The 26144-nt window shown below is 50.6% G+C and overlaps 2 protein-coding genes across 7 annotated transcripts in view; one reads left to right on the top strand and one right to left on the bottom strand.

The window, feature by feature from the left end:
- The window catches only part of DAAM2 (dishevelled associated activator of morphogenesis 2), a 112900-nt gene extending 92863 nt beyond the window's left edge, over nucleotides 1-20037 (top strand). For 2 of the 3 annotated variants that reach the window (XM_055139481.1, XM_055139480.1), the window contains 12 exons: nucleotides 3538-3645; nucleotides 4869-4895; nucleotides 5820-5932; nucleotides 7107-7191; nucleotides 8735-8841; nucleotides 8957-9045; nucleotides 12882-13050; nucleotides 13225-13332; nucleotides 14111-14171; nucleotides 15487-15618; nucleotides 16829-16999; nucleotides 17249-20037. In XM_055139481.1, coding sequence (XP_054995456.1) covers nucleotides 3538-3645; nucleotides 4869-4895; nucleotides 5820-5932; nucleotides 7107-7191; nucleotides 8735-8841; nucleotides 8957-9045; nucleotides 12882-13050; nucleotides 13225-13332; nucleotides 14111-14171; nucleotides 15487-15618; nucleotides 16829-16999; nucleotides 17249-17470 — 1392 coding nt within the window. In that variant the 3' untranslated portion in view covers nucleotides 17471-20037. The remainder of the gene's footprint in view (nucleotides 1-3537; nucleotides 3646-4868; nucleotides 4896-5819; nucleotides 5933-7106; nucleotides 7192-8734; nucleotides 8842-8956; nucleotides 9046-12881; nucleotides 13051-13224; nucleotides 13333-14110; nucleotides 14172-15486; nucleotides 15619-16828; nucleotides 17000-17248) is intronic. The other variant, XM_055139482.1, reaches the window with a different exon arrangement.
- Nucleotides 20038-20635: 598 nt separating this feature from the next.
- The window catches only part of MOCS1 (molybdenum cofactor synthesis 1), a 33931-nt gene continuing 28422 nt past the window's right edge, over nucleotides 20636-26144 (bottom strand). For 2 of the 4 annotated variants that reach the window (XM_055139483.1, XM_055139485.1), the window contains 3 exons: nucleotides 24687-24807; nucleotides 24227-24274; nucleotides 20636-22247 (listed from right to left, as the gene is read on the bottom strand). In XM_055139483.1, coding sequence (XP_054995458.1) covers nucleotides 21382-22247; nucleotides 24227-24274; nucleotides 24687-24807 — 1035 coding nt within the window. In that variant the 3' untranslated portion in view covers nucleotides 20636-21381. Of the gene's footprint in view, nucleotides 22248-24211; nucleotides 24275-24686; nucleotides 24808-26144 lie in introns of all 4 variants that reach the window. The other 2 variants (XM_004619328.2, XM_055139484.1) reach the window with 2 other exon arrangements.

Raw genomic sequence — 26144 nt, 5'->3', positions numbered from 1 at the left:
AAAGTGCTTGTTCTTCTAGAATTCTCAGCAGTGAGAGAGCCTCAGGAGAGTTACCTTCTAGTGATTATCAACTCCAGGCCTACAAAAGTTGCAGGTTCCCTTTTAGACTTCTCTGTGTACAGAATACGGATGCCCTGGGTCACCTTAAACACCTAGTAGTTCTGGTTCAAACCTGGATCAGGTCCTGCCTATGGTTCTGTGCTGTGTTCCATTAACTCATTGCTTTGTTCCCAATGTCCCATGTTCCGAGTGAATAGTTTCAGTTAGCCTCAACTACACTTACTTTAACATCAGTCATGCATGCATTAGTTAGGATCTGGGTCTAATGAATGTCCTCTGAACTTCTTGTATCAGTGTGTTGACTACTTTAGGAAGAATGTGTAAGCTGTCTTTAAGTTCAAATGCAATCAAATAGAGACTCAATTGGAAAGAAGACATTTATTCTATGCCTACTGATAGGCCAGGTAGACAGTCTGAGGTCTGCTTTGATTAATGCTGTATTATTATGGATGATAATAAGAAAGGGCAAATAATGTTTACTTTTAATTTCTTTAAATCTGTAAAATTAGGATGCCTACTCAAAAAAATTTTTGGAGATTAGATTAGATAGATTAGGAATAGATTCAAGTTGAGTTTCTGAACTCTAAACAAATCATATTCTCTCTAACTCTGATCTGTGAAAATCTTCATTTAATTTGCTAATTTCTAAGATGCATAAATATCTTCTTAATGATAACTTCTATTTCTTTCACCTCTGGTTATATAATCTAGTTTAAAAGTTGAAGCATAATGCCATGTTTAGTCCCCTGGGCCTTTGATAATATCTTCTGTGTTATGAATATATTAAAAGGAATCTTTTAGAAGAATTTTGAAGTAACATTTTTGAAGTTGGTGACAACTGTTTAGTACAGTTGTGTCCTGTGAAGCTTCTCCAGGGACACATTTGTAAAACAAGCCAGAGAGTCAGCTTTTAGAAGAAGACCAACAGTTCTGCAGAACCACAGACCATAGACCATATGAAAATGTTCATTGTTCCTAATCAGAAATGGTGATAATTTCTGTTGCATAAAAAAGTGAATAGTATTTATTGTCTCTTGTATTTACAACATAAAATTAAAGATTGCAAAGCTATAATCAAAAGTTGATTAACAATTAGGAGGCTACATGAGGCAATTTTTTGGTCATATTTCCCACATACATAATTTTGTGATCAGAATGCACTCTGAGGGCCAGTCATAATCAGATCCATACAAATTCCTCAAGGGTGCAGCACCAGCCTGAGTGGAGAGCCAGGTGGGTAACATAAGCAATGGGAAACATTTTCAGGAATTGTGAGTATTTATTTGTGGGGGTGGGGCATTAAGTGGTATGTCTATGAGTAGGGGTTGTGACGTTCCTTGGGATTTTTCTTATATGTAAAATAAGTATAGTATTAACACAGAATTTGGTGACTGGGGAGATATTTCAAATGGTGGGGCACATGCCTCACATGTGCCAGGGCTGAGTTCATTCCCCAAACTGCACAGTCCTCTGAACACTGCTGGGAGGTTCTCTCATGAACAAATGAAAGAGAATCTTTGGGACAGTGACTGCAGAACAAGTCTAAATCATGTTAGATTAATTGTTATGGATGGCCCTCCCAAAGTGCTGCAATGCCATGTAGCCTCATGCTCACTTCTCAGCAGCAAGATTGGCCTGACTGACTCAGTTTCCTGTGTGGGAGAAGGGAAATAAAAATAAACATCAATTTCTATCTGTCCCACCTGCTGCCAAGCCTGAGCCTGTCTAACCCCACCTTCTCCAAGAAGGAAACAGAATAAAATGTGTTTCTTGATTTCTCTGTTATCAAAGCATGTCTGGAGAGGGTCTGAAGGCCCAAGAGTATAATGAGTTCTTAATTAGAGTGGTATACACATTACATTTCAGTGTTAATCTTCAAGGTGGACGCTGGTGGGTGATCAGTGGAATCTGGGATTTGTGGAGAATAAAAGAGTTCAGGAAGGAATGTGCCTTTGGTGGTCCCAGACCTCCACTCTTGCTCCACTACGAGCTCCCAGCTCTGCTGAGGAGCGTGGGTATGGGAAAACTCAGCTTCTCTCTGGGAAACTTTGCAGTGGTCTAGGTCTCATTTTCATCCTTCCCAGAAGTAAAGAGCAGTGGAGAGTTTTACCTCTAGGACCCTACTCATTCCAGGCCTAATTTAGCTGCAGAGCAAGTTAGAACTTCCTCTTCCTTCTGTTTGTCAGCCCCAGGAGTAACACACCCCTTTCCCTAGCCCCTCACCTACTTTGGGAGTGCTCCTGTACATACACACACACACACACACACACACACACACACACAAGCACACACACACACACACACACACACACGCATGCATGCACGCACACACGTTGTTTCTGCCATGAAAAGAATGTGTCTGTGTTGGGTTTGGCTCCTTGCCTTCATCCCTTGTTGCTCAAGCTTCCCAGCCCAGCATTCCATGAGAGGATCCCTGACCTTAGGAAGGCCACAGGAATGTCCCTCCCTCCCCAACTCCCACTCCTGCCACTGCTCTGGCCTAGCCTCCCTTTCCAGAGTCTAAGAAAACAACAATGCGTGGAAGGTATGTTGCTCTCTGCAAGCTTGCTTGATGGGGAGGAGGAAGGATGTGGCAGCAACATGAGAAAATTCTCCCCTTGCTCTCCAGGCTGAGGGAGGTGGGAAGATTTTATTTTTTTGAACAGGAAAGTTCCAGGTGGGTGAGAATTCCTGGGAGACATGTGGGACCACTGGTGCAAGGCAATAAGAGTGTGGGGGTGTAGTTCTGCTTTCTCTTCTCCGATACCAGTCAGGGTATAGTGAGAGGACCAGTGCATCATCAGTGGGCTTACAGCTTTTCCCCACATTTCTGGGGAACCTGAGTGTCTCTGCAAGAGTCCCACACAGAGGTGGGTTGACGTCTAATTTGAAGAGACTTACTAAGTTGTGCTCCCTGGGTCTGGCCTCATCATCGTGAGGGACAGCCCCATCCCCCTGGTTCTGAATCTTACAGTGGAAAACCATGGCCAAGTCTTGCTCGAATGAGCCAACACTCTAGGCGCCAGGATGCCCCCATCCATTGGTATTTGTCCACTGTCTGGAATCTGGAAAACCTGTGAGTGCAGGGCTGGGGGTGTGTCTCTCTCAGGGAGGGCATCTGGAGATTCTGCCTTCCACCTGTTTTCAGGGAGACTCTCCCTGTGCAGAGCACCCCACATGTAGTGGCTTTGTTTTTCTCACAGAAGGAGAGGAAGAATCTTTACTTAATAATGTCCTAACCTTTTGGGTTTTAGAACATGCTGACTAGTGACTCCCCATGGAAAGGCAAAGGGGATTCTTCAGCCTGGAGCAGAGAATTGGAGGGTGGAGGGGAAGGAACAGATCCCCTCTGGAGGCATGAAAGCCCGGCTGTTCAGGGGAAGCTCCTGGGGAAGGAAGGGATGGGCAGATACCAGCTGTTTCCAGCCTGGGGGTCATGAATCAACCACCGTGTCTTCTCCCTTCACTGTCTCTCAGGAACGTGTCTCTGGAACCATATGGAATGAGATAGATGACATGCAAGTGTTTCGGATTCTGGATCTAGAGGACTTCGAAAAAATGTTCTCAGCGTATCAGAGACATCAGGTAAAACTGTCCAACCTGGCATCTGGGGTTTGAGCTTCTGGTTTTGACTTTGAAATCAGTCCCTGCCTGGCCCGCCCTTCCCTCCTCTCCGTGTATATGAGTGATTTTATCTCTCATCAGTTCTGTGTCCTTGCTGGGGACAAGGGCACGACTTAGTGCAGAAGAGGAAACATTCTGTATGTTAGTTTCCCATATCAAAGAAGGGATTGGAGTTTTTGCCTCTCTGATCTAGGCACACTGGCGCTGGAGAGGTATAATGGCCAACATTGGTCCCTTTTTTCCCCCTGAGGATTTAAGGGAAATATCTAGAACAGTATAACTTTTCAGATCATGTTCTCCACCCTACTGTCATCTCCCAAACCCCACTCTCCCATGTCGACTGGTTGAGCAGAGGATGTTTATGTTTCCCAGAAGCTGAAGCTGTCCCCATATCTTTAGGGGGTTGAGGCTGGAGGTGGGTCCAAAAGACAGCAGGGAGAGGCTCTGGTTTTTGTTCTAAGACCATGTACAGTAGTGGTATATGTACATGGCTGTATAGATCAGGTCAACCTACAGGCATGGGGCTGGGGGCAGAGTGCAGGTTGTTTCCAAGGCAATATGGGTTTGCCAAAAATGCTGTTTCTTGGGCCTCATCCTGAAACCCAGGTGAATCAGGAGATGAACAGTCACTTAGGAGTTGGTCTCATAGCAAGCACATCTGGTGTCATCTCTGGCCTCGCCTTTGCCCCAAAGATGATAGAGCAGACATTTGGGTTTGAGGGCAGGGTGTGAAATCCAAGGCTTTCCCTTGCCCCCCAATTCAGTTTTCACTATCACCCACATCAAATTCATTGCTCTCTATTCCCCCCCGCCCCCCCGCCCCCCCGCCCCCATATAAAAAGATAAATCCCTCCAGGGGCAGAAAAATGCCCTCTGCCTCAGAGCATTTCCCAGCAGGGGGGGTGGAGGACTGGCAGCTTAGACCCAGGTGTGGCTGGGGGAGGGGTCAGCGGGCTGCCCTGCATGGGAAGTAGGAGAGGCTGCCTCCTCCCTGCTTTGTTTGGCTTCTCTTGAGTGCATGGTTGCTCCCAGGTGCTAATGGGGGTTCTCTCTGCAGCACAGGAGCGCGCTGTGGGGTGGGTGGACAAGTAGGTGCTCAGGTGCTCGAGTCTCTCCTAATGTTCATGGGTCTCCTGGCTAATATTGTGCATGTTTAATTCTCTATGTGGCTGCTGCCTGCCTAGGAGCTGATAACTAATCCCTCCCAGCAGGTGAGTCACTCTTGGGGCTCTGGACATTCTCCCATTTAACCACTGACCTGGTCTGCTGTTCCCAAAGAGAGGACTTGTTCTTTATATCTTCTGCCTTTCTACCCATCCATACAGGGACCTAGAAGGGAGGCACCCCAGAAAGAAAAGATGAAGGGAGTTGTGGGAGGGAATTCAGGTAGACTTCCATATTTAGACATGGAGGTGTCTACTGCAGTGAGAACTCTGAGGAGGGTTCTTACCCCACCCACCACCACAGTGCCAGGCAAGACTGCCTGTGAGACAATTCAAGTGCCCAATGCATCAAGATACTGACAGAATGGCAGGCAGTCCCTGGGCATATGCCACATGGAGCTGGGCTGGGAGAAAACCAGCCTTCTGTTCACCTCACAAGAACCGCTGGAGAAGGGATGGGAGTGGGTTGTGAGTTTTTCTGGGAATCTGCCTGCTGGAAGGGGAAATTCCACAAGGTATGCTTTCCCTACCCCTGATCATTCCGGTTGTACCGGAGGTCTCTAAGAGTCCAGAAACTTTGGTTTTAAGGGGACTTGGAACCAACTTCTCACCCTAAGCTTGGGGAGGCTTTCTGGGGTAGGATGGGGTGAAAGGTAATGGACGTATGAGGGATATGGAGGTCACACTGCAGTGCCAGAAGGGCTGGTCCCTCCCCTGCACCAGCATAGCCCTTTCTCATTTTGCTCAGAGAGGGAAATCTTTAAAAAGGGGGGTTCCTCAACATACCCTAGCCCAGATACTTTCTATTAGAGTTGATTATTAACCACTTTCCTCTCCTTTCCTTTTTTTATTTCTCCCTCTAAAACCAGGGACATTCTCTGGTTGGTAGGGGGTGGTCCATGCATGATGGGGTGTGTGGGGGGTTAGGATTGGGGAGAATAGACACCTCAACCTCTCCTTTTGGATCTTCAGTTGCAGAAAGAGCTGGGGTCCAATGAGGACATCTACCTGGCCTCCCGCAAGGTCAAAGAACTGTCAGTCATCGATGGCCGGAGGGCTCAGAACTGCATCATCCTTCTCTCCAAGTAGGCACTTTTCAATGGCCTTAGGGGTCTGTGGTAGTGTCCTAGTGGGAGGGAGCTGAGTTGGAGCCAGAGCAGAGCAGCCAGTGAAATGGAATGCCCTGGGAAGAGACTGAAGATGGGGTGACAGGAGTCTCTGTCCTCTTCCTCCTCCTGTCCCCAAGGGATGAATGTGGGGTGTGGGAGAGGCACTTGTTTGGAGCCCGTGACAGGAGGAGTGAAGCACTAGTCCCCTGTGCAGACCTGCTTGCAGTCACTGCAAGACTCTCTCTAAACCTGCAGAGCATCCCACTTATCACTTATCTCAAGATGAGGAGCCAAATTGATCTCAGCTCCTAAGCATCCCTGCCGCTGCAAAACAAACAGCCAGTCTGTGTGCTCACAGACCGAGCTGGCCTCTGGCTGAGCTGGGGCAGAGGCCATCCCTCCTGGACTATTCTTAGTACTGGCCTAGCTGTCTAGGCACATCCAAGCCCCTTTCTCCTCTTAAGCCTTCAGTGTCTCCCCTGTAATGGGGACAGAGTTCTGTGTCCCCAGGGCTAGTAAGAAGAGTCTATGGAGGGGAAGGGCTATGGGGGAGTTGACCAGGTGGTGGGGAGCCATCTCTCTTCCCAGATAGAAGGGAACCTTCAGCTAGGAATAAGAGTCATTCTGTCTTCTAAGAAAGATGAAAGAAAGAAAGAAAGAAAGAAAGAAAGAAAGAAAGAAAGAAAGAAAGAAAGAAAGAAAGAAAGAAAGAAAGAAAGAAAGAAAGAAAGAAAGAAAGAAAGAAAGAAAGAAAGAAAGAAAGAAAGAAAGAAAGAAAGAAAGAGCCTCTTGTTCTCTTCCCCCAAGGGATGTTGCAGCTATTTCAGGCATGAGAGAGGATCAGAAATCATAATCATTTCTCAGTCTACACCAGAGATGGGCTTTATATTCTCAATGTCCCTCTCAGGTCTGATGAAGGCCCAGCAAGAAGCCTGAGATTTTGGTCTCTGTTTAGACAAATTTCTCATACAGGTTTAGTGCAGATAATCACTTTGTTTTAGTCTGAGAAGACTCGGCAGATGAGGTGATCAGGGAGTAGTCCCAGGTGAAGAAGGAGGGAAGGAAGGGCTTGTCTCCTGGACAAGGTGGTTGAGAATCAGGGCTGAGCCATGAGGCCAGGCCAGCCTGCTCAGGGCAGATGTCACCTTAGGTTGAAGCTTTCCAATGAGGAGATCCGGCAGGCCATTCTGAGGATGGATGAACAGGAGGACCTGGCTAAGGACATGCTGGAACAGGTGAGCCCCAAGAAGGCAGGAGAAGGGAGCTGAGCCTCGGGATGGCTTGGACCCCTTCCGCAAACCCCAGAGAGACTTAGAGTCAGGTCAGGGAGAAACCTGGATGAAGGAAGAGCAGTGGTGCAGAATATTGATTCAAACTTCCTTGTGCTAACCTTTCTGAGAGGAGAAGGTGGTATATCATCCTACGAACTGAGGTCACTGAACGAAGAGGGGAGGACCTTCCAAGGTTTTAAGCAAAGTTAGAGTAACCCACAGTTTTATTCTTTCCCATTTTTCTTATCTCAGTTTATTATGCCTTTCAGTGAAATGTCAGAAACCACTGAACAAAACCACCATCAAATGAATTTCATTAAAATAAGCCCTGTCTTTCAAAAGGCTCTATTTCTAGGGGGAAAAAATCTTTAGAAGAGATTTGACTTCTGTGGATCCATCTCAGATCTAATGTTTAGAATAAATTGCTCCACAGTCCATGAGGAAGTAATGAACAATTTTTGCATGATGAAAGACTTGAACAGATACTTCACAGGAGAGAATTTCCAAAGGGTTCAATAATGCTAGTCCTTGAATAAATGTGGGGAAAGGTACTCAATACCCTTAGTCACACAGGAAATACAATTAATCACAGGCAGCACCACATACTCACCATAACTGTTAATATTTAAAGTCCAGAAAAGCCAAGTGTTGACAAGGTGTGAAAAGTTGGAATTCTCATTGGTACAATGATTTTGGAAAAATAGAAGCCTAAATATCCACCAATCCTATTACACAGAAATCCCACCCTTAGGTATATACTCAGAATAAATGAGTAGAATATATCGATACCCAAAAGTACACTAAATATAACTTGTTTATTACTTCTAAAGCCTCCAAATCAAACAACTCACTGTGCAGTATGAACCAATCAAAAGAAGTGACCCAGTGCTTACAACATGCACATAGATGAATCACAAACATGTCAAATAATTGATGCAAGACACCAAAGAGTATAACTGAACCTAAATCCAGTCACTGTTATGATATTCAAGAATAAGCTGATCAATCCAAAGTGACAGAATTCAGTTGAAAAACTATGTTAGTAGAAGGTGAAGGGGTAGTTTTGTTAAAATAGCAACAAAAAACTTTCTGAATAGGTAGAAATCATCTATATTTCATCTTGGGTGAGAATGAGCGGGTGGATAGTTTTGTCAAAATTCATTGAACTGCACATTTTAAATGGAGTTTTATTTTATGTAAATGATTTTTTCAATAAAGTTTGTTTAAAAATAAAAAATCATTGAGTGTACAAATAAGATAAGTGTACTGTATGAATAGTTCGATTTCATGACAGTTAAAAACAGAGGGGAGGGGGTTTAGATCTGAGCATCAGTGTGCCCTTGAGCAGAACATAAGTATCTGAACCTGGCCACATGGGGATACTTCTTACTTTCCAGACTCCCTCCCCATTTGAGCCCAGCCAGTGTGTGGGCTTCCATTAGACACTATGTACCATCATATCAGTGTCTCCACTGGGCACCATCTAACTCTCACATGCCCTTTGCAGCTGCTCAAGTTTATTCCGGAGAAGGGTGATGTGGACCTTCTGGAAGAGCACAAGCATGAGATTGAGAGGATGGCCCGAGCTGACCGCTTCCTATATGAAATGAGCAGGTTGGAGAAGCAAGAAGCAGAGGGGTTGGGCCTCAGCAGAGCAAAGAGGGGGATGAAGCTGGGCTGGAGTTCGTCTCAGGGAGGTTGCTTCTGATGGTGCTCACTCTGTTTGCAGGATCGACCACTACCAGCAACGACTACAGGCTCTGTTCTTCAAGAAGAAGTTTCAGGAGCGGCTGGCGGAGGCCAAACCCAAAGTGGAAGGTATGGATGAGGGCGCACTAGAATGCAGAGGCTTCAGGGAGACAAGGCACAGGTCAGGGAGGAGGAAAGAGAAGCATGTTTCTTCCTTATTCTTAGTCCCTCACCTGAAAATTGAAGGCAAGGACAACATCTTAAACTGTGATTATTTTAGATCTACACTAGTACAGACACTACCATTCATGGGCATTTTCTCTGTGCCTCAGCACTCAGCTCTCCCCAAAGGAACATCTAGTGACATCTTCCCCAAGTGGAAAAGAAATGCTGAAAATGTGATTGGGAGCCTGCCTGGGAGCAGGCAGTTATCTGGGATTGATTGTAAGCATGAGCATGCTAACGATGACCCCGGCAAGCACCTAAAACCTAATGATCTCACCAATGTTCACTCTTCTCCCTAGGTATTAGGCTCGTTTTAAATGTGAGCTATTTAGAAAGCAGGAATTCAGCCTAGGTAATTTGGGAGACAATTTTTTGAGAAGATTCCCCCACCCCCTACATGGGCTTTTTCAGATGAAAACTTTGTCATTAAAAGGGAACCATGTGTCCAGGGATGTAACCCCATAGTAGAAGGCCTACTGTATGTCCAAGGCTCTGGGTTTCATCCATGGAACATCTTTCCCCACCCTGCTCAGCACACACTCATGCACACACAAAGACACACACAGGTACACACACAGAGTCATGCACCAAGCTGTAACACTCTACCAATGTGTAATACTCCATCGGGACAGTCTGAACAATCCTGGAGTCCATTCTCTCATCTATAGAAATAGATCAATGTTGTCTGAAGCCATGTGACTGGTGGGTGGTGAAACCAGGATGGAGATTCTAATGCTGTGCTTTAGAATCATATCTTCACTCTCATCCTGCTGTACTTCCCAGGAGCCTGGGACTACTAGTGGGAAGGGGAGATAGAATCTGGGAGGAAAGGGAGGCTGGTGGCCATGCGCGCCCAGGAGTTAACATGGTTGAACAAAGGAGCCTGTCTCCAGGATATTGAGGGGGCCAGACTGGAGGCAGAGCAGAACATGGTCCCCCTCTGCTGGACACTTAGCTCGAGCTGCTTCATGGGAGGTTCTGGGGTGTGACAGCTGGAGGTAGACACATATCCCCACAACAGCCACAGGAACTGCAGGCTGGTTGTGATCAGAGACCAGGGGCTTGAGTGAGGAGGAACCAGCGTCTTGCTGGTGTAAGGTGTGTGGTATCTCCTGCCTTAGTGTTCGACTGGTCCTTCATTGAACCCCTCAAGGTTCTTTGTCCTGCTGCAGACTGTCTTTGGGATAGGAGACACAGACAAGAAGTCCATCCCAGACCTATATGCTCAATTCTGTGTGTTTCCTGAGTCAGTGGAACAAATATGACCAATTGTCATTTGAAAATATGGAACTAGAGTAACCATCAAGTAGCTTTAATCTCAAATAACTCCCTACTTACGAGAGTGTACTCAAACTCTCCCTAAATAGGTCAGTCAATAAACAAGAGAAGTCTCTTTAATATCAAACTAAGCAGAGCAAGCATGTTTGGGGTGGTAAGACAATTTCCTTGATATAGCAACAACCATTGTACCATTGTTCTAGAATGATCTGGAGCTCTTCCTTCTCCTGGAATTGAAGAGAGGTTGCTTAAGTGTGTTCGAGGGTTAGCGGGCTTGACAAGTGGTGGAGGGAAGATCATGTGGGAGTTGGTGCTATGCTCCTTTAGTCCCCCTTAGAGGAGTTCAGGCTTACTCCATCCCTGGACCTACACCTCAATCTGTTAATTCACCAAATTTGAAAATTCTTCCATTTCATCTATGAATATGAATGTATTCATGAACATATTCTTGTTGAATATGTTCTTTTTATGAATGTGTTCATTGCTGAATATACCAAATTTACCCAATCTCATTAAGAACACATTCACTAAATGTAGTCAGGATGAATATGGTTTCAAATGTAAACATATTCTTATGAATATAGTCATGAATATATTATTCTTATGAATGGCCATAAAATGCCTACATTGCACATAGGACTTTTCTCATACATCCTGATTTCCTTTGTCATTCTCTGTTTTGTCAACGTTTTAGCATTTCTAGGAAGATTTCTTTGAAAATTAAGCATATCAACCTTAGAAAATCTATCTCAACCAATATCTATTGTCAGACACTTTAGATAAATGTTTTTAGGTTAACTTTTCATTGAAATATGCCTGTGAAAAGCAAACAAATCAAGAGTCCTTCTTGATGACTCATTCCAGTGAAGTTACCTATGTAATCAACACCCAGGTCAGGGTGAGGAATGTACCAAGAGCCATTCTTCAGGTCCCTTCCCTCCTCTCAAAAGCTAACACCCATCCTGACTTGCAAATTATTTGCATCTGTCTTAAGTTTTATCGACATGGAATCATATAGTTGAAGTGTCTGCTGGCTTCTGGTGCATCCTGTGTGCAATTATCCCTATTGTTACATACGGCAGTGGCATATTCCTTTCAGTGCTGCATTTTGTACTATTTTGTGAATCTTCTATAATTACTTTAACCAACCTTTTTGTAAATTAAAGGAAATTCACTGGAATAGTGACTAAGACTCCATCAAGATGAAAGGCACCGCTAGGTTCTAGAATACACCCAGCTCTTGTAGCTACAGACAAACCTTATTTGTCTTTTTATAGGCTCTTCAGTCATTATTTTTAATGCTTTTGAATATTTCTGAAAAAAATCCATTCAGGTTCTTTATCTTCTTATCACAGCATGTTGAGGAAGTCTCAGGTTGTTATAAGCCAAAGATAAGGGGATGGTTTCGTCTCTTTACCACCATATATAATCATCAAAAATCTCATTGCATTACTGCAACCAGAATTTTAGCATACAAGATGTACTCTCCAAATCTGCACTTCACTAGAGTGAGGAAGGGCTATACTTTTCTCTCATTCATTCACTTGAAAATGAGATACAATATTTTGGTTATTATCCAACTTAGTTTGTATTGTAACAAGAATATATTTGTTGAACAAATACATTTAAGCCTTTGATGGGGGCTAAATGTTAAAATACCTAAAATACCTGAAGATTGGGGAAAATTTGCTATATGATAATCAATGTAATATCAAATAGCAATTTAATGAAGTTAAGCCACATAAATGTAAAGCACATAAATATCTTTTTTGTTTGGTTTTGGGCCACACCTAGTGATGCTCAAGGTTTACTCCTGGTTCTGCACTCAACAATCACTCCTGATAGACTCATATAGAGTTCCAGGGATTGAACCTGGGTCAGCTGCATGCAACACAAATGTCCTACCTGCTGTATTATTTCTCCAGCCCCAAGCATACTGATACCTTAAAAAAGAGAATGATATTATTATATATTACAAGTGAGGATAGGTTGATATTTTTCTCTCCAAAAACCAGTAAAGCTCAACACTTTGAAGAGGCAAGCAGTCACCATAATATGCTGGCTACACTGAAATGTTAATATTCCATCACTAACCAAGGGATATAGTAGCATTACATTCACTAATACATGTGTATGTACATAGAAAATATTCAGTAACAGTCTAGAAATACATGCAAGAGACACCCTTGTGTATATACTGAATGAGAAGTTGGTCTAAACTGAGAATGGGATTTTGGACAAATCAGTTCATTGTAAGTTTGCTCTGGTCCTGCTCCACCCACACCATGGAGCATGTGTTGAGTAGAGGGGCCTGCTGAGGAGTGGGCATCATCTAGGTTCCTTTGAGAGTGACACATCAACAGCTCCTTTGCTAGACTTGGGGAGTAATACCATCCTGGCCCCAGGCAGCAGCGGCCTCGGCCCCATCTGCATGGGGTGCTGATCCGCCCTTTCTCCCCCAGCCATCCTGCTGGCCTCCCAGGAGCTGATCCTCAGCAAGCGTCTGATGCGGATGCTGGAGGTTGTACTGGCCATCGGCAACTTCATGAACAAAGGGCAGCGTGGGAGTGCCTATGGGTTCCGGGTGGCCAGCCTCAACAAGATCGCTGACACCAAGTCCAGCATTGACAGGTGGCCCTTCTCCTTCCTTAGTCTCCTGGCTTTTCCCCTCTGTCCCTGGAACCTTCATCCACTTTCAACACCTAACCTGTCAACCTCTTTTCCCTCACACCTTACCTCAACTTCCCCTGTCCTTAATTCCTTATTGCCTTTGACTCTGACCCCTGCCCCAACTTCTCTCCACAGAAACATCTCTCTGCTCCATTACCTGATAATGATCCTGGAGAAGAACTTCCCGGACATCTTGAACATGCCCTCAGAGCTGCAGCATCTTCCAGAAGCTGCCAAAGTCAAGTGAGTCATTCCTCTAAAGCTGGGTCACATGCACTCTTGTCTAATTCCTCCTCTGGGGGAGGGGGTGTTAGTGAGAAATGGACAGTATCTCAGGACCTGCCTTGGGGAAAATTAATAGCTAGTGTACAGCAGAATCTGACTACACTCAACTCACTGTATCAAAACGAAAGCCCCAGACTCAGTGAAGACTACAAGAGGGTTGTCAGAGAGAGAGGGGAGGTGGGAGGTGAGGAGGTAGTTGGGGAAGGTGTGGTGAATCTTCTGTACTAGAGATGTTGAGCCTACTCCTGATATTCTGCAATTTATTCAGCAAACACATAAAAATCAGTTTTAAGAGGAGAAAGGGAATTAGGGGCTAAATGTGACTTAAATGGTGCAATACTTGCCTGGCATATGTGAGGCCCTGGTTTGACATCAGGACTACATAGTCACCTGAACACCTTGGCCCTCAGAGCAGAGCACTACTGGGTGTGACCCACACAACTAACCAGAAATAGGACAGCGAACTAGAAAAATGAAATACACAGATAATATGCAAAGCACACCATGCTAAGAGTGTATACGCACTGCCTGGTGATAATAAATCCAAGCCCGAAGCCAAGTGTTGGAAAGCTGCTGTCAGCCTTCTTATCTAGAAGCATCCATCCAGCCATGGCAGGATAAACAGTAAGAAGAGGTGGGATTCCTGGCCACATGTGAGGGGTCAGATCCACACTCAGTCATGGCCCCTTGTGCTGCCCCACCCTCATTGCCCACCCCTCCCTGTGTCCCCTCACAGCCTGGCAGAGCTGGAGAAGGAGGTGGGCAACCTCAGGATGGGGCTCAGAGCTGTCGAGGTGGTGAGTACCTGTCCTTGCCTGCTTATGGGTGTGCTGACTGTCACGGGGCAGAGGGTGAAGCCCAGAGTGCGACCCCAGAAAGGGGGCTGATGTGACCCCAAGCTCCAGGCTGGAGCACTAGAGCAGCTTTCACAATGGGCACAGCTGCAAGCAGAGTCAGTCCTCAGAACAGGACGACTGGATTATCAGGGGCTTTAATCTCGACTCCCAGAGGGGCTGTGTGTGTGGTAGTGGCAGGGGGAGGGGGTAGACTATGGGTGTGACCCTGTTGTTTGTGGGGCTATAACGTGGCCCGATCATGTTGGTCTCAGGTGGATGGGAAAGAGAATCTCTGAGACTTTCTAGGATCAGGGAGTAAAGTGTGACCCTGAAAATTTATTTTTCTCATCTCTTTCCTGAGCCAGTGAGGTCCCTGGACTGCATCCCGCTAGAGACCCCAGCTTCTGGTGGCCCTCAGTGCTGTTTGGGTAGCCTTTCTGACAACATTCTTTCTGGCCACTTGTGGTGGTGTCTCTGATTCTTTCCTTCCTGCATTTAGGAAGGAATGAGAGATTTCTCATCTTCACTCTGTAAATGAGTAAAAGTGTGAAAGTGTGTGTGTGTGTGTGTGTGTGTGTGTGTGTGTGTATGTGAGTGTGTGGCGGTGGTGGTAGTTTGGGGATTAGAGAAAGAGATGCAGAAAGGGGAAGAACATGTCCTTGTCATGAGGCAGAGGGCTATTTCCAATTTTATAGCTTTCAAAGTGCTCCCTCAAGCCTGACCTACGGGTTAGCCATGTCCTCGACAGCAAGGAGACTTGGAAATGCAGCCCATGTTTAGCCTTCACACGCATTGCCTGAGGGGCTTGCTTCAGATTCTGGGTAGGCGCCTATTAGTATGTCTTTTGCCCAACCTCCCAGGCAAGGCTGGTGCATGACCAAGCCACATTGCAGGGTGCAGGGTGTGAGGGTGCAGAGGAAAGCAGGGGCAGCCATGAAGAAGGGGAGGGTAGAGATGAGAGCACTGCCAATCTCTCAGTCAGGGTCTTGAGACTTGAAGTGCTACCCCTTCCAAAGGCAGTTCTGGTGGCAGATAGTGCCAGGAGTACTTGCCCTGTATGTAGCTGACCTCAGGATCAATCTCTGGCCCTGCAGTTCCCCCTAAGTACCACTGGGAGTAAGCTGTGAGTACTGCCTTCTGGCTCTAGCCTCAGCACCTTCCCCACACTTCAGATCGAAGGCAGCTCCGTACTCTGTGGTCAGCCTGAAGGGTGGAACGTGGGAATTCTTGGGCATCCTGGCTGAGGTCTAGCCAGCCCCTCACTCTCCCTCCACAGGAACTGGAGTACCAGAAACGCCAGCTTCGGGAGCCGAATGACAGGTTTGTCCCAGTCATGAGTGACTTCATCACTGTCTCCAGCTTCAGCTTCTCAGAGTTGGAGGACCAGCTCACTGAGGCCAGGGATAAGGTAAGGAGTGACCCAGTGCTCATCTGACCCCAATTTAACCAGCAACCCCTTCATCTGTTCTTATCACAAATGACCAAGAGAGGACAAACCCTGAGCCACAGAGCTTCATGGAAAAACAATGTTCTCGCCTCTATAGGCAAAGTAATAAATAGTCATTCATGGTCAAGACCACACAGTGCATTTCTCATGAGTCAGCCAACACTCTTGGGGGTTGCACATGGCTTTCTTTCTGGGCACCTTGTGGGTTTTTGACAGGTTGTTATTCTATTTGGCAGCTATGGGCATTAAAATCCAAAAAGCTTAAGTAATTGGTCCAGGGTTGCTCGGCCGAGAGCCAGGTGAGGGTCCTGATCCTGGGGCTAACCCAGCTTCAGTCCCGAAGTCTCTTCCTGCTGCTCCTGCTGACCTGAACCCCTGGGAGGGTCTTATGGAAATGGATGTAAGGGCTGAGACGTCACTTTCTCACCAGTTCCCAGGAGATGGGGCATGTGTGGCACTAGCCAGGGAGCAGTTTGAAAAGGGAGAGCTATCTGAAAGGATACAGGGTAGGCAGACAAGGGATGGCATCTCAGTAAAAGAGCAGCTCCCCATGATGCCCCAAAGTAGAGCGAGAGTAAGAAGAAAAGTGCCTGCCACAATGTCAGGGGTGGGGTGGGGTGTGGGTGGTGGGAGGGAAACTAGGGGCATTGGTGGTGGAAAATGTGCACGGATGGAAGATGGGTGTTCAATCATTGTACAACTGAAACCCAATCATGAAGGCTTTGTAACTGTATCTCATGGTAATTCAATTTAAAAAGAAAAAAGAACAGTGCCTGGTTGGAGCTGATACCTTCAATCAACACACAAAGTAGGTTTTGTTATCCCTCCATTCCCATTTACACCAGAGAAAACAGAGGCATTTGGAGTTAGAACTGAGTTTTGACCAGGCAGGTCCTTGCCAAGACCTGCAGCTCTCTACACCTGTACCCTAGTGTAGCTACTGGGGTCTCTGGGTCAGCTGCCAATCAGCTCCGAACCCCACAGGCATCAGCCCCGAGCTTCTTCTTCAGTCTTCTCCCAGCTGGCTGGCAAGGAGGTTCTCTCCTCTCCAGCCCTAAGCAAGATTCCAGACATTAGGCCCCACCTGGGTTCCAGCTGGCTCTCAGATACCATCCCACAGGGCCTGAGTCTGCTCACGGCTAACTCCCCCCAATGCTTCTCCCCTGGACAGTTCTCCCAGGCCCTGATGCACTTTGGGGAGCATGACAGCAAGATGCAGCCAGATGAATTCTTCGGAATCTTTGACACTTTCCTGCAGGCCTTCTCAGAGGCCCGGCAGGACCTGGAGACCATGAGGAAGAAGAAGGAGGAGGAGGAGCGGCGAGCACGCATGGAGGCCATGGTGAGGGGAGGAGGCGAGAGGGAGGGGCGCTGTGGGAGAGAGAGGCCAGGGCTGGAACAGCTGGGGTGTGACTGAGAAACAGCTCAGGGCTGGTGTCAGTGTGGCAGGCAAGGCCGTGGTCCTCAGGGCCTGCAGGGGCAGGGGAGGGCGAGGAGCCAGCCTGGGGGAGGGCGCCCGCTGTCACCTGGGCCAGGCCGGGTGCACCCCCTCCCGTCTGGGTGCCAGCCTGCCCGGGTCGTCCCCCTGCAGCTGAAGGAGCAGCGGGAGCGGGAGCGTTGGCAGCGGCAGCGGAAGGTGCTGGCGGGCAGTGCGCTGGAGGAGGGCGGCGAGTTCGACGACCTGGTGTCTGCCCTGCGCTCCGGGGAGGTTTTCGACAAGGACTTAAACAAGCTCAAGCGCAGCCGCAAGCGGTCTGGGAGCCAGGCCCTGGAAGCCACCCGGGAGCGAGCTATTAACAGACTAAATTATTGACCTGGGACCCACAGGGGCAGGACCGGCTGTGGGGCCTGGCTGGAGGGGCGAGGGGAGATGCCTGTGACCCCGACACAACTGGTGCTGGGCTGCAGGCCGGGGCAGGGCCCCGGACACTCCTGGCGGGATGGGTGGGGTGTGTGTGGCAGGACCAGTGCCCCACTCACCTCCTCTTCCCTTGCTTCATTTGGCATCCTTGGACCCCTGGGCGCTTCTCAGGCCAACTGGGACATGCTCTCCAACACCCCACAGAAGAAGGGTCCTGCTTGCCCCTCCCCCCTCCCCGAGAGGCACCCATAGGTGGGCCCAGCATGATTTCAGACCAAGACCAAAGCCACTCCTGGGCTTGGTCCAGATTTCATGCGCAATGGGGAAGAAGTTTGGTGGGCGGGTGAGGGAGGGTTGAGATCCAAGGAGGAGTCTCTGCTCCTTTCTCAAAAGGGGCAGAGTGGAGCAATTATGGGGCAGGAGGGCACGGGTCTTGCATCTGATGGAGCGAAAAGTGATGGTCTGTGCTGGGAATAGAGGTGCTCCAGGAAAAAGGCGAGGTTGGCGCAGGGCCAAGGGACCAGGGCTCTGAGGGCCTTGGCTGTCCAACACGACACAAGTCCTCTGTGCTCTCCTCTACCCTGGCCTTGTCTACTCATGCTGAAGCCCAGAAACTCCCCCTCGGGGGCCCTGCCGCCCTCGCAGGTGCTCGGTGAGTCCCATGGTAAGGGGATCAAGAAAGGCACCAGTGGTCACACCTCGTGCCTGGGGCTTGAAGCCCTCTGCTGGGGACGCCTCCCCCGAGACCAGACCTGGGCCTGGGGATAGCGGCCTCCTGGGGAGCAGGCCTTCCCACAGCTCGCACGAGAGGGCAGCCCGTGAGCTTCATTCGCTGGGGAGCCGCAGAAGGCAGAAGCCCCGAGGGAGCCTCTGGCTGCAGCCACCGGGGCCTTGGTGCAGCCTCCAGGTCACTTCCCACCTTGTCCCCTGGGCCGGTCCCCAGGCCATCAGCACCCAGGAGGGCCCCAGGGACCAGGGCTTCCCTGTACCCTGCCACTGCTGGGGCGTCTCCTCCTCTGAAGCCTTCCCTGGCGTGGGGTTGGGGGGGGGGGCAGTAGAGCAGCCAGAGAAAACTGGGGCAGCTTTCAGGATGGTGTGCTGCCCGCTGGGGTCGAGCATGAAAGGCTGAGAACAGGGTCCCAGAGCCCCTCCTGGTGACCTCCTGATTATGTTCTTCAAACTGAGTTCCCTCAAGGGTCTGTTCTCCCAGTCCCTCCATCCTCATCCTTTCTTCTTGTGCAGGAGGAAAGGGGACAAGGCAGCAAAGCCTCGCCCTTCCCTGTGGCCTCTCCATGCGAGGTGGCCTTTTGTCCCCTCTCAGACCCAGGTCCTCACTCACCCCTCCCTGCTGTCCTTCCCTTGCAATCTCCCTGTTCATCCTGCTCCTCTGGCTCAGGGCTACTGCTAGTGGACAGGCTGGTGGGCTGGGCCCACTTCGCAGTTGCAGATTTCCTGGGGCTGGGACCACAGCGGCTGAGGGTGGGGGGAGGGTGTCGGACATGTTGATGAGCCCTGCATGTGTGTTGGTTCGAGGGGAAGGGAATCTAAGGGGGGCCTGGCCTGGAGTGGAGAGCCCATCCTGGACCCCAGGGAGGGCAAGGCGAAGGCTCCTGGAAGAGCCTCATTGGAGCTTTGCTGTACCCCGTGCCAGCCGAGAAGTTGGCACAGGAGGGCAGGGCCTCTCCAGGGCTTCTCCCAAATGGGTCGGGCTGGACAGGGAGCAGCACTGGGTGGGGAAGGGGCTCTGGTTCTGTTCCACAGACCTGCCCCAGCCCTGGCATCGCTACTCACCACGGAAGACGGGATACACACCGAGAAGGAACGTGGAAGCTGACAGATACAGTGGAGCCAAGAAGAGTTTTCCTGAACTGTTTAGCGGACACGGGCATTGTTCCAGGGCTCCAGCTTCTCAGCTACCCTGCCCCAAAGATATTTTTTTTTCTTCTCTATTTATTATTTTCTGGATCTGGCCAGTGGCTCTGACACCAGATGCCACTGTAGCTGGATCTCCAAGAGTGCCTGGGACCATGGACCCTCATGGCCTGCTCAGTAGGGGCTGGAGAGCCAGTTCTGGGCATGCACAATGTTTACACCAATGGTATTTGCCCCTAGGCCTTGCTTCTCCTCTGCCCCTGCCCCTGCCCCCTTTGGGCAGATGTTGCTGTTTCGTGTCCATTGCAAAATTCAGTTAACCTGAAAAAATTCATCCCTTCTCAGACTCAGTACTCACCCCTCCCCTGCAACGGAAGTGAGGTGCATGGGGGGGAAACATATCCCAAGCGAGTGGAGAAGAGTCCAGCGAGAAATCTCCCCTGCTGCCACCCACTTCCACCAGCTGCGGGGCCCCCTCCCCCGCTTCTGCCAGGGATGCCTCGGCGTCGAGGTCGCACTCCCCAGCGGTCTCAGGCGAGAAATGAGGCACATGTACAAAATCTGCGGTGTCCTTTTCACCCGCACCTTTTTTTTACAAGAATATATTGTAATACTAAAAAATATTAAATTCATACCTTTCCCACCCAGCCTGCCTATACACTCTGCCTTCTTCCTGCGAGAGGTCTTGATGTGAATTGTGGTGGTCGCCTGAGCCCCATTCTGATGCCGGATCAAAGCCAGCTGATTCTGAACCACGGAATCTGGCCTTGCCTTTTGAGTCAGTGTTGAACATCTGCCCTGCAGTAGGGCTGATGGGTCACTAGAGCGGGGGCAGGGGAAGGAGTGGTGGTGGTGGTGTTCCCGGCTAGAGTTAAGTCTGGTGTTTGGGGACGGGAAAGCCTACACACGACCCCTGACTGCTAAGGGCTGGTGAGGAGGGTCTGAAGCTTTGGCCATGCCACCCTGAACAGATCTTGTGGTATGAGCAATGGGGATGGCACTCGGGGCTGCACTCCAGGCATGTGCTCTGCTACTGAGGCCCATCCCTGGCCCCTGCCTCTGCCGAGTCCGAAGCAGACAGTACATTTCTGTACACCCCATGCTCCCCTTCTCCCGCAGGCTGAGGCTGTGACAGAGAATGTGCCCTGTTGCGCCTGCTCTGCCCCGGGGGAGTGGGCCCAGGGGTGGGGCTGAGGGATGAGCATGAAACTGGGCCAGCTTGGGGCTCTCTACACAGATAGTCTCTGAAGTTGGCATCATAACTTTATTAGTGTGCCACATGGGTGACATTCTCAACGCCCTTCTTTCCCTGATTTGTTCCAGCACAGGGGGGTGGGGCTGCGGTGGGGCTGTGTGCCGTGTCAGAAGCCCATGGCGGCAGGCGGCTCTGGTTGAACAGAGAGGGGCTGAAGCAGGGACAGCTGGCAGGACAATGCAATCCTGTGACCTACCAACAGCCTGTTGGCCCGAGGGGGCCAGGGCAGGCACAAGGTGGGGATCACTGGCTCTCAGAAGTAGGATGGGGAAGGAGGGAAACTGCCAGGGCGAAGCGCTACATTCTGACTGCAAGCTGTGCTTTCCTCCTCAAAGTGGGTTTCTCTGCCGAGTGAGCCCTTTTTCTCTCCCTGTAGAAGCAGGCAAGAGAAAACCCACAGTGAGAAGTGGAAGTGGTGGGCTGGAACTCTGTGAGTGGTTGTGTCCAACAGTCTGTGAGTGACACAATGGGACTTTCCAGTTGTCCAGTATTGCTCATAGGGACCCCTTGGCATGGCCTTACTGTCCAGGAAGGCCAAGGGGCTGGCTAGTTTGCACACGAATAGAAGGAAATGTGGTGGGTCACCCTTTGACCATCAGGCAGTCGGGTGGGGGGGTAGGCTCGGGCTCCTATGGGTGAAGGTGGACAGTGATGGAACCAAAGAAACTTGACATCTCTCTCTCCCGGGGCCCTGACTCTATCCCACCTCCGGCCCGGGGCCTGCTGGTGAGAGGCTCTAAGTCCGATGGAAGTCCCCCCTCTGGCCCCCAGTCTTGCTAAGGAGCTTGATCTCTCCGATGACAATCTCCCTGCTGACAGCTTTGCACATGTCATAGAGGGTGAGGGCAGCCATGGAAGCTGAGGTGAGCGCCTCCATCTCCACGCCGGTGGGGCCCCGGGCCCGGCAGGATGCCCGGATCTCTACGGCATGGCGTGTGCCATCTAGCTCCAGCTGGACCTGAACGTGGCTCAGGGCCACATGGTGGCACAGAGGGATGAGCTGGCTGGTCAGCTTGGCTGCCTGCACTCCTGCCAGCTGGGCCACGGCCAGGGCATCTCCCTTCTTCAGCTGGTTCTCCTGGACGAGCTTGAAGGCCACAGGCCCCAGAAGGACGACGGCTGAGGCCACAGCCACGCGTTCAGTGTCGGGCTTCTTGCCCACATCGACCATGGCTGCCTTGCCTGCTGCATCCACATGGGTGAGTTGCCCCGAGGTTGGTGGGGGTCCCGAGGCACAGCCAGGAGCCTGGGACCCCGGGCTAAGGCACTCTGGTTTGGCATTTGAGTCTAGGCGGGAACTGTAGTGTCTTTGGGGGGAGCTGGCACCCAGCCACTGCTGGGCAGAGAGAGAGGCGTGAGGGACCCGGCCTCCATTCTGCGAAGTCACCATTTGGTTGAAGAAACTGTGCCTAAGACCCTGAACAAGGAGGGGGTTCTGGGAAGAAATGCTCAGAATGGAGGAGGTCTGGGAGACAGAGCCTCCTTTCTGCAGAGTCGCCATTCTGTCGGAGAAGCTGAGTCTGTGACACCCCACACAGAGGGGGAGCCAGGAAGAAAAGCTTGACGTGGCTGGTGGGGAGTCCTGGAGCATCCACAAGCATGCTGGAAGGCAAGGGGGGATGGAAGAAAGCATGAGCCTGAGGAAAGGCTATTTAGCCTCCTCTCCTGGATTCCCCACCGAGGTCTCTCTCTCCCACAGGGGAAAGAGGTATGAAGAATGAAAAGCACAAGGAGAGAGCAAATGGAAGACAGGCAGCTCAAAAGTCCCTGCAGCATAAGACTGAGCCCATGTCAGCAATGTGACAGGACGATGGCCCCATCAGTGGCCCCATCCCATGGGCCCGATGGTGGTGGCGACGGAGTACTGAGTTCCCCGGCCCACAAACTTCTTTTTTTCCCAAGATCTCTCTTTTCCCTTGTGTCACATTTGGCAGTGCTCAGGGCTGAGCCCTAGCTCTGCACCCTAAAATCACTCCTGGCAGTGCTTGGGGGCCATATGTGGTGCCAGAGATTTAACTGGAGTTGACTGTATGCAAGGTCGGCACCTAATTCCCAAACTATTTCTCCAGTCCTACTAAGTTCTCTGTCTCCCTTTCTCATTTTTTTTTTTTTTGCATTCTGGGGCCACACCTAGCAATGTTCAGAGGTTACTCCTGGCTCTGCACTCAGGAATTATGCCTGGCAGTGCCCAGGGGACCATATGAGATGCCAGGAATTGAGCCAGCTTCCCTCAAGCTGAAGGACAGAGCGACAGGAGAATTTGAATGGCCCCAAGAACCTTAGGGACCTTGCAGAATTCTTACTCAGAGTGGTCTGAGGACCAGCAATACTGGTGCCAACTGCAAATGCTGAAGAGCTGGAGAAGCCCATTCCAAGACCTCCCAAATCTCAAGTGACAAGACCCCCAAGTGACTCATCTGCATGAGGAGGCCAAGAGGCCCCTCCTTAGCCGGCCCTTGATTGCCCAAAAACCACACTCCTTCCTCTGTCCTTAAGGCTCTCCACATGCCTCGGGAAGCAGCTTCACTCGAGGCTCTGGGTCCCCAGCCTTGCCAACATTAAAGGTGCAACCTCCCCACTGGGGAATGTCAAGGTACTTCCCCTCCTTTCCATCAGGGATGTCAACAGGGATAAGGGTCAAGATCCAACCAGACCACAATGCTGGAGATGAGGGATGAAGAGAGAGGATAGAGTTGTTTCTCCAATAGCGAATTTTGGGGGAGCTGCCTTTCCATCTCCGGGAAGCAGGGATACAGGGATACCTTGGGCTATTTGGGGATCACTTCAGCCTTCTTTGCTTCTGGGTCACTGGAGTCACTTAACCCTGAACTTAACACTTAGCCTCTGTATAAAAGAATCCCTTCCCCAAGTTATTCTCACTGCTTTCTCGTGGGGAAATAATAAAGGGACTGAGATCTGGCTGTGGTCCTGGGGGCAAGTCCTCTCTTGCTTAGCTGGGCTGTAGCAGAGGGGACTATCACCCCTAAAGCTCACTCTGTCTGATCTGGTCCCTTGGTCCCCAGGTTTGTCCACCACATAGGGCTTTAGCAAAAAGGGGTTTTGCTGGAAGCAGCCTATACACATGAGAGGTGACCTCTGTGGGGAAGTCTCAGGGAGTTAAGGACCAGGTCATGGAGATCCTGGGTAGGAAGGAGAGCCACATTCTGCACTCACTGTCTGGCAAAGAAGAATAAAAGCACACTGCCCAATCTACTGGGTGCTAGGACCCAGACACAGGTGGTACCCACCTGTTCTACAGAGAGAAAGGATGATTCTAGAGCTAAGGAAAAGGGTTCAAGCCAACAGCTAAGTCTGGAGGATACCTGCCACGACCACTACCCTGACTTCTGGATAAAGCAGAGCATCAGTATGCAGCATATATGTTGAAGGCAGTGGCCAGGGAAATGTATGGACAGGGAAGTGAAGCAGTGATGGCTGGAAGGGGTGAGCATAGAAACACCAGGATGAGACATTCAGGATAAAATGCAGGGTCAACTGGAGGTGCCTGATCCCAGGGACCCCACCCTCATGGTGTCTCCAAATGACAAGGGTGAGTGGTTACGTACTGATGGGTCACCCACCGATGAGGATCATGGGCCGGTTCTTCATCTGGGAAATATTGAACATGCCTGGGGTAAGGGAAGGGTGGAAAGGGTGGGGAGGATGAGGAAAGCGGGGGACGGGGAGAGAGGGGGTGGGGAAAGGGGAGGTCACTGAAACCAGCAATGGACACTGTGGAGCAGCATGCCCCCACCCCACGGGCCCCTGACTGAGCCTTTAGTGCACAGCGCAGCCCCAGAGTAGGTCCTGGGGCCCAGAACTCTGCTCCCGGAGAGAAGGCAATGTGGGGGATGGCAGAAGCAGCCAACTCCCCCTGCCCCACAACACTTCCCCAGGGAGCCCAGGGAGCTCTCTTCTCCAAGGAAGGGGATCCATCACAGTACCCCAAGTCTAGAGGCCCCAAAGGCTCCCCTCCAAGCTCTCCTTTGGCCCCTCACTGCGCTGCCAACGGTCCCCCCGCCCGGCCTCCCGCAGCCTCACCTGCATGCTGCCGCTTCTTCCTGCCCACAGCAGCCCCAATGATGCTCAGCAGCTCCTCTTCAGAGACTCCTGCCCGCAGGTGGTCTCTCAGTGACACCTCTGAGTTCCCGAAGAGGCAGACCTGCAGGGTCACCACGGGCGTGAGGACAGCCCACCCCCTCTTGCCTGACCCTCTGCCTTCCATGCCAAGCAGCTGCGCCACGATGAGGACCCCAAGTTCAAGCTGAGCATCCTGGCCTCAGCAGCAGGAATGCAGAACACGCGAGGGCAGGGCTTCTGGCAGGCGGCAGCAGAGGTGCTGGGCGGGAGGGTGGGAATGGTGGGAAGGGCAGAGGCCATCCCGGCCAGTCCACAGCCTGAGTCCAGCTCCTGAACCAGCTTCAGCAGCCTCCTCAGCACCGCAACTCTGTCCCTCTAGACAAGCGAGGCACTGTCTCTGAGAACAACCCGGTGTGGCCACAGTCCCCTCCCGACAGTGGGGTGCTCTGAGGGACTCTGGCAGGGGTGAGTCAGTTCCAAGAGCGAGACCCCTACCATCCTCCCACAAAGCCTGGGGAAGCATTTCTGGGTGGCTGCTGGTGCCAGATGCTGCAGCCATGAGACAGAGAAGACTGCTGGAGAAGCCCTGAGCAGAGAAGACCCTGGAGGTGGCTGGAATGAAATCCAAGGTCCCTATTGTCACAGTGCTCCAGTCCCTGCTTGCTCCAGCTTCCTCACTACCCTTCTCAGCACCCCGGGGCCCCCCAAAGCCTCTGCCTCTCCAAGCGCCCCTGCAGAGACTGGCCGGTGAGAGATGAGAGGGTGGAGGATGAAAGGGGGTCCATTTCCTCTCTGGACTGGGGCGTTGCTGCTTTGCCCCCCACTGGACTCTGATTCTCACTGGGCACCAGGCTTCTGCTTCCTCTCCTTTCCTGGGGTGGGAACAGTCATGGCTATTGCCCCAAGTGCCTCAGCACCCCTTCCAGGTCCTGTCCTTTAATCTCTTCAGAAGCCCACCTTCCATTGCTGGCTGGACCCCCACATCCATCGGTGAGACCCCACCCCGGACCCAAGCTGCTCCCTTGTCTTCAGCCTCCTGGCTTTTTAACACCCACTGAGCAGTTCCATCTGAGGGAACGTGCGATATAGCTACCCCCACCCATGGCCAGCCTCCTTCCCTCCTCTGCTTCTCCCGGGCCCAGCCCCCTCTGTGCAGGCCCACCTCCCTTCCCCCTTCCCCTGTGTTCTGAAACCACACAGTCCTCCACGTTCCAAACTCCACCCGACGGTTATTCTGAGTCATGTGTGCCCTACTCACACTCGGCCTGCAGCCCTGCAGACCTGGCCTGTGGGTATTCTCACCCCCCTCTCTGCCTTGAACCTGCCCTCACCAAATCAGAATGAATGCAGGGATGCAGACTCCCTACCTCCTTCTGACCCCACCCTCTCAACAAGGCTCATCAAGTGGACATCCAGTCC

Source organism: Sorex araneus, chromosome 5, assembly GCF_027595985.1.
Source record: "Sorex araneus isolate mSorAra2 chromosome 5, mSorAra2.pri, whole genome shotgun sequence".
Taxonomy (NCBI): domain Eukaryota; kingdom Metazoa; phylum Chordata; class Mammalia; order Eulipotyphla; family Soricidae; genus Sorex; species Sorex araneus.
This window is presented reverse-complemented; position numbering and strand designations above follow the sequence as displayed.